Source organism: Zootoca vivipara, chromosome 12 (assembly GCF_965207765.1).
Source record: "Zootoca vivipara chromosome 12, rZooViv2.hap1.1, whole genome shotgun sequence".
Taxonomy (NCBI): Eukaryota; Metazoa; Chordata; class Lepidosauria; order Squamata; family Lacertidae; genus Zootoca; species Zootoca vivipara.
Window position 1 is genome coordinate 28,884,468 of NC_142595.1, and position 6,896 is coordinate 28,891,363.

The window sequence follows — 6,896 nt, forward strand, 5'->3', positions numbered from 1 at the left end:
GTACCCATGTAGAAAACAAATCGGAAGAAAGATATTGTGTATATTACAGGGGGGGGGGACTTGTTATTGTAGTTAGCCAGATGTTAATCTAATATGGCAATTTATTTTTTAAAAAAATATTCAGCATATCAGATGCTAGACGGAAAAGGGGAAAAAAGTAAAACCTCTGTCCAGGTATGACAAACAAGATTTTCTGAAATCTTCTACAGTTCCACAGAGGAAACCCCTACTTTGTAATTATTTTCCTTTGTTATTATAAAGTAGACTCTAATTAACTCTGACACGTGTAAAACTACCTGCAATTATTAGTGCTGGAGACTGCAAAGGATGTTATATATGTGCCATATTAAAAAAATATGGCTCAGGACTAACAATATTTATTCTTCCTGTTTAAGGTCTAAAAGTTTCAGCCTTTGAAACTTGCAGGCAATATATTGATAGATTAGTCTGTGGGAACACAATAAGGTAGGTCTAGTGAAGGTTTGCCCTTATACTCAGGATGGTGATATTTGTGATGTCGCTGCTGGCATTGCTTTCTCACATGTCATGCAAGTCTCACATTGTGAAGTGTCATGTCCATGATCCACACCCTCCACTTCACAAGTATCACCAGCCAGAGGAGCTCATTCTTGGTGGCATAGCTTCTCACAGCTTCATTGTCTCCAAACAATTATCCTTCACTGAAGAACCTCCACCAGCATTGGTTGAAGAACTTCTGTAAGGGGTTCTCCTATCTTTTTTTTTTTTAATCTTAGCCTTAGATTTTCATCTTCATAGCCAAAATTTAGACTTGGTATGATACCCATCAAGCTATTTTAAAATCTATTTAAAAGTACCTCTGTGGTCATAATTCAGAAAACATTCTGAATTATAAGTAGTTGGGAAACACCAGTACTCAAAATATGAATCTTACTAAGATGTAGTTGTTGTTGTTGGCATCTGTCAGTCTTGAGGGACAATGCAGAGACAACAAGACCCCACTCTCAGTCTCGCTGATTTGGTCCAAAGGAAAGCACAGTGATACATTTGTCATCAACTTGGCTGCAGGAATTGCCATAAGGAGGCATGCAAGAAGTATTCCATCCATTTTAGGGACTCCTCTCCAAATTCATCTAGGGTGCAGATTTTCCCTTGCGGTTTACTCCCAATGCCTTTCTCATGGATTTGTGTAGCCAAAAGGCAGCAGATGTTTAGGATCACTTTTATTTTTCCTAGATGGGCTGCCTTCCAATATTTACAACATCAATCTGCCCTTCATTTCCCTCTACAGTATGTGCAATAACCACCTTCTTAACTGTTGGGCCCACTCTGTGTCTTCTCTCCTCAATCCACCAGAGACTGTCTTCGCATGATGGAGAAGTCCCAAACTTACTGAGGGTTTGCGACCCATTGACTACCCTCACCTAGTTTAGCTGGCCAGTGAAGCTGTTCCCTGGGGTGGCATGGAGACAGCTTCTAGGAACCACAGATGAGAACTGGATGTGTCCCCTACCAGAGGTCCTACCCCCTCCCCCAATGCTCCATATATCCCACCTTACTGAGAAGTACCTATTATTATGTATAGAGATAATTATTGATATATACTTTCCTTATGATATTTACTTTGCTTAGGACAATTTAGGCTTAGAGCTATTTAGGCTTACCTAAAAATGTGGCAAAAATGATGGAGTAGTGATCGTTTTACAAAGCATGAGTACGTTTCTGATGTTTAATGTCACACTTGTTCTAGTGTAGTAACTAAGAATTACCAGCAAATCCTGACCTTGGCATCTGCAGTGAAAGAGATCAATGAAAATCCTCAGATTCTCAGGTTTAAATTATGGTTATGGTTATGATATAGAGTCTTGTCTTGTCTTGTCTTGGCCAAGCCTTTTTGCTGAATTTTCCTTTGGCCAAAAATGAATATCAGAGCTAAATGCATTCTTCCCTCTGAGAAACACATCAAGCACTTATGCTGAATTTTCTTTTGGCCAATGCAGGGGTGGTGATTTGAACTTAATATGCACAATTTCAGATTTTCACCAATAAAATGAGCAAGGATGGTGGTTTCAACATGGTGTGGTGTGGTTAATAATTTTATTTATCACCCGTCCTTTGGTGTAAGGTCCCAGAGTTTTTAACAACATTAAAAACAATTTAAGAAAACCAATATGCAAAATTTGGGCTCAGATGTTCTAATACTACCTACTTCTATTACATGTCACATTTCAAATATTTACCCAATTACCTGCAGCAGAATCTAGGTGCCACTCCCAGCTGAGTGAATATGGGATTGCAACTTTCTTGGAGGCGAGAGTTGGACTTTGTATAATATTGAGGAAAGCTATGCTGAAATACATTAACAGGTTGCGTTTGATTATAACCTGATGAATGTTCCAGGTCATGACTAATTTGAAAATGTATTACATTGGTTAATCATTTCATTTTAAGTAGGCCACCCTAGACTACTACCACAAATGTGGTATAAAATAATGGAAAAGATTTTAGACAATGTAGGATATGATGTAGATTGCAATTCTCATTCTAGCGTGGTGACTAAGAATTACCAGCACGTCCTGGCCTTGGCATTTGCAGTAAAGGAGATCAATGGAAATTCTCAAATCTTACCCAACACCACTTTGGGCTTCCACATCTTTGACAGCTATTTCATTGCAAAGGGTACATATCATGCCACACTGCTCCTTACATCCACCGCAGAGAGATTTGTTCCCAACTATAAATGTGACACTCAGAATAATTTGATAGCTGTCATTGGGGGTCTTGACCCCCTAACTTCTCTTCATGCAGCAACAGTCTTGGATATCTACAAAATTCCACAGGTATATCAGTCATTGTGCTGTGCATGATAGATTTATGGGTGTTTTCTCCTCAAGCTTGTATTGCCTGCAGTATTTCACTTTGAGGTTCAGAGGTTAAAATATGTGAACTGGTGTTGTGTAGGCTTCCATAGCTTAGCAAGACTCTTATTCAGAAAATACAAAAGAACATGCTCTCTCTCACACACACATGCATGTGGTTCTTTTACTTTTTCTTGCCACTACTTTTTCTTATTTTCGGGGTATGGCTTATATTCCTTGAATGCTTAAAAATCCTGCTATGGCTTATTTTATGGGTATGTCTTAAAATATGAGAAACAGGGTAGTTGTTTCATCATCTGAGTTTTTAAAGAATTCAGGATCTGTTTCAAGGAAACCTGTCAGTATCCAAAAGGAAGATAGATGCATTATCTAAGTAAATAAAAAATAAAAAAAATTGAAAAAATAAATCTAATTTTGCACGGCTCACTGTCATCATCTAGTGCACTTTAAATCACATTTAAAATGTTTTATTTACATCTGTATAGCTGAGTCCATGGGACCCGGGTGGCACTGTGGGTTAAACCACAGAGCCTAGGGCTTGCCGATCAGAAGGTTGGCAGTTTGAATCCCCGCAATGGGGTGAGCTACTGTTGCTCAGTCCCTGCTCCTGCCAACCTGGCGGTTCGAAAGCATGTCAAAGTGCAAGTAGATAGATAGGTACCGCTCCGGCAGGAGGGTAAATGGCGTTTCTGTGCGCTGCTCTGGTTTGCCAGAAGTGGCTTAGTCATGATGGCCACATGACCTGGAAGCTATACACCGGCTCCCTCAGCCAATAAAGCAAGGTGAGCACCGCAACCCGAGAGTCGGTAATGACTGGACCTAATGGTCAGGGGTCCCTTTACCTTTACCTAGCAGAGTCCATGGTTTTCTCTTTCCTCACCTTTATCAACACTCATAGTGGCAGTCCTCCACCTACAGATCTCAGAGCTTCATGGTGTGTGTGTGGCTTTCATATCCACACTAGAAGTCTCAATAAATGTTCAGTAATTTTTGCATGATAAATATCATTTATTTATTTATTGAACAATATGGACCTAAATGCATAAACAAACCTTCCTTCCTTATTTATTTATTTATTTATTTATTTGTATATATTTATTTATTACTTAAAATCACTTGTTAAAACAGGAAAAAACCAGTAAAACAGTAAAAGTAAGAAAATTTCATAATCATACTTTTTCAAAAGTTAAAATACTACAACAGATCCAAAGTGTATCAACTTTAAAATCATCTGGGTAGGCATACCTAAACAATAATGCTTTTAGGAGGCACAAAAATAGTCCAATGAAGACATCTGCTTGATTTCAATGTGCAGGAATTCCAAAGTGAAGAACCTGCCAAAGGAACCAAACAATCAAGTTCTTAAAAATGTGGAACAGGTATTATGAGGCACCTGTAAGAGTGTCAATTCCACTATCATAGCTGTAAGGTAGGCACATGTGGGCTAAGGCAATCTCATAGTTCTGCAGTTCTGTTTATTGTGCTGCTATACATTTAAAAATGTTGCAGAAAAACCCTCTGGATATCTCCATTAAAGCATTCCTTTCTGTATGTTTCCATTTCTGTCCCTCCCCCCTTTAGCTCACATATGGTCCTGCTCCCATCATGCATGATAAAACTCCAGGGCTCTCCTTCTACCAAATGGTCCCACAAGAAGCTCTTCAGTATGAGGGGATTCTCTCCTTACTTCTGCATTTCAGGTGGACATGGATTGGGCTCCTTATGATGGATCTTGAGAATGGAGAACAATTTGTGCAAAAGGTGGTTCCAATGTTTTCCTCTAGTGGTATCTGTTTTGCAATCATAGAGAGAGTCCCCAAATTAACTTTCATCACCGAAGCTAAAGACTTGTTACAGGAGTGTGCAAAAATACATGATAAAGTAATAAGGAGCAAAGCCAATGTGATTATCCTCTACGGAGAATCTTATGCAATGCTATTTTTTAGATGGTTTCCATATTTATCAGAAGAAGAAGAGATGGGAGAGGATGCAAGAGGTAAAGTGTGGATAATGACAGCCCAGATGGAGCTGACGTCTTTGGTCTATCAAAGGACTTGGGATACACAAATAATCCATGGGGCTCTGTCTTTCGCAATTCACTCAAATGCTCTACCAGAATTTCGCAAATTTCTTGAACACATAAATCCTTGCACCACAAAAGGAGATTATTTCATCAAGGATTTCTGGCAACAGGCCTTTGCTTGTGTCTTCCCTAGTACAGTCCCAGATGGTGAGGATCAAGAGATTTGCACTGGAGAGGAGAACCTGGGGATGCTTCCGGCACCTTTTTTTGAAATGAGCATGACAGGCCATAGCTACTGTATATACAATGCTGTTTATGCCATGGCCCATGCTGTCCATGCCATGTTCTCCTCCAGACTCAATTCTAGATTTATCATAGACAACAGGAAGCTGCCATTTCAGAATCCACAGCTGTGGCAGGTAATGAGGCTGGATTTCACTTGTAACAGTGTACCAAAGCTTTGGTTTTTAAATAGTGCACAACTTGTGCAATAAATTAGCTCTATGAACACTTCTATTGACTTCATTTGTTAGATTGACTTACACCTCCATTTTCTCTTTTTTAATGCAGTTTCATCATTTCCTCAGAAGTCTGTCATTTAATAATAGTGTGGGCGACATGGTTTCCTTCAACCAGAAAGGGGAGTTGGAAGCTGGGCTAGATATTATTAATTGGATCGTTTCACCAAACCAATCCTTTCATAGAGTTAAAGTTGGAAGGATGGATCCCCAGACTTCTTCAAATCAATTATTCACCTTCCATGAAGATGCTATAACATGGCACAAGTGGTTTAACCAGGTACAATCCAATTGTATATATTTTGAGTCCTGAGTGTAAAATAGTTTCACCTGAGTTTGTAATGTATGAGTTTGCTATAGATTTCATTTTTTTGATGAATTGTTGGAGGAACCAAATGCATCTTGTGCATTGAATATATGTAAAATAATGATAATTGGTTAAGGTCCAAAGTCAGTTTCCAATTACCTGAGAGCCCTGGGAAACAGCATTTGCTTCCCAGCATGACAGCGGTGTCTTCCAGGAGCCATGCTCCCCCTTCCTGCACAACTGGGAATGGAATGTATAGCCCCGCCTCCTTGGTTGTGCAGGCATTGGTCTGGAAACACCAATCAAGTGTCAGGAGAGGGGTGGCTCTGCAAATGAGGGCTGTATCCAGAGTCCCCCTTCTTGGATTGCCACTGGATTCAGCACCCAACCTTCCAGGAAGGGGTGTTTTTGTCTGGGTGCACACAAGAGAGGCCAAGGAGCTATAGCACCCTTCCCAATGGCGGCCCTGGTAGGATCGTGACACCTGGTGCATGTCAGTGGGTGGCTCCTAGTCAGGGTTGAACCCCCCCCCCACTTACTTAACACCTAGGAGGCAGGCTGCTTGATACCAAGTACATGCCCCATGCCTTGGCTGAAACCTACTTACACCAGTAAACAATAAAGTTGTGGCCTAATTCATCTTATTTCTGGTTGGCCCCTCACTTGGACTCAGGCACTGGGAATGCAATCACACACACTGATTTCAATGAGTCTGTTCAGATTGGTACATCATTGAATATGACTCAAAATATCAAATTTCATCCATAGGATAAAACTATGTCATCTTTAAGCATTGCATTTATGCAACAATTCCTGACACCTGCTTGCATCACCAGCTTGCTCAAAACCAGCTAGCATCACCTCACAGTAGTCTCAATATGTAGAAAACTTTATTTCATGCTTGCCTCTATCAAAAGAGCACTTAATACTCTGTAACACACTGATCCAGCCACCTCACTATATTGGGTAGTTTCACTGACAAGGCGAGGCTACAGTCCGTGCCTTTACAAATGCATGTTTCTTTTCAAAACTGTTCTTCCTAAAATTGATTGATTATTCGGGTAGAAACTATTAATAGTTGTTAAATCATTCAGATGCAACATGATCACTCTCTTTGATTGGCACAAACATAAGGCAGCATTAGATAATTGTTTCAGGCACTGAATGCAGAGGAGTCATAAATTGGAATC

General features: G+C 40.0%; 1 protein-coding gene across 1 annotated transcript; it reads left to right on the forward strand.

Moving 5' to 3' along the window:
- The first annotated feature begins 499 nt into the window (after window positions 1–499).
- On the forward strand, window positions 500–6,561 carry LOC132592911 (vomeronasal type-2 receptor 26-like). The gene is made up of 4 exons (XM_088654612.1): window positions 500–717; window positions 2,528–2,819; window positions 4,440–5,300; window positions 6,475–6,561. The coding sequence occupies exons 1-4, from the start codon at window positions 500–502 to the stop codon at window positions 6,559–6,561; spliced, it is 1,458 nt and encodes a 485-aa protein (XP_088510738.1).
- The last annotated feature ends 335 nt before the right edge of the window (window positions 6,562–6,896 follow it).

What these genes read in the sequence shown, in the direction of transcription:
- LOC132592911 (XM_088654612.1), top strand. Translation starts at nt 500, where the DNA reads ATGGTGATATTTGTGATGTCGCTGCTGGCATTGCTTTCTCACATGTCA. An exon ending in ATATCTACAAAATTCCACAG is followed by an intron (nt 2,820 to 4,439) that starts GTATATCAGTCA and finishes TCCCCCCTTTAG; the next exon opens with CTCACATATGGTCCTGCTCC. An exon ending in AGAATCCACAGCTGTGGCAG is followed by an intron (nt 5,301 to 6,474) that starts GTAATGAGGCTG and finishes TTTCATCCATAG; the next exon opens with GATAAAACTATGTCATCTTT.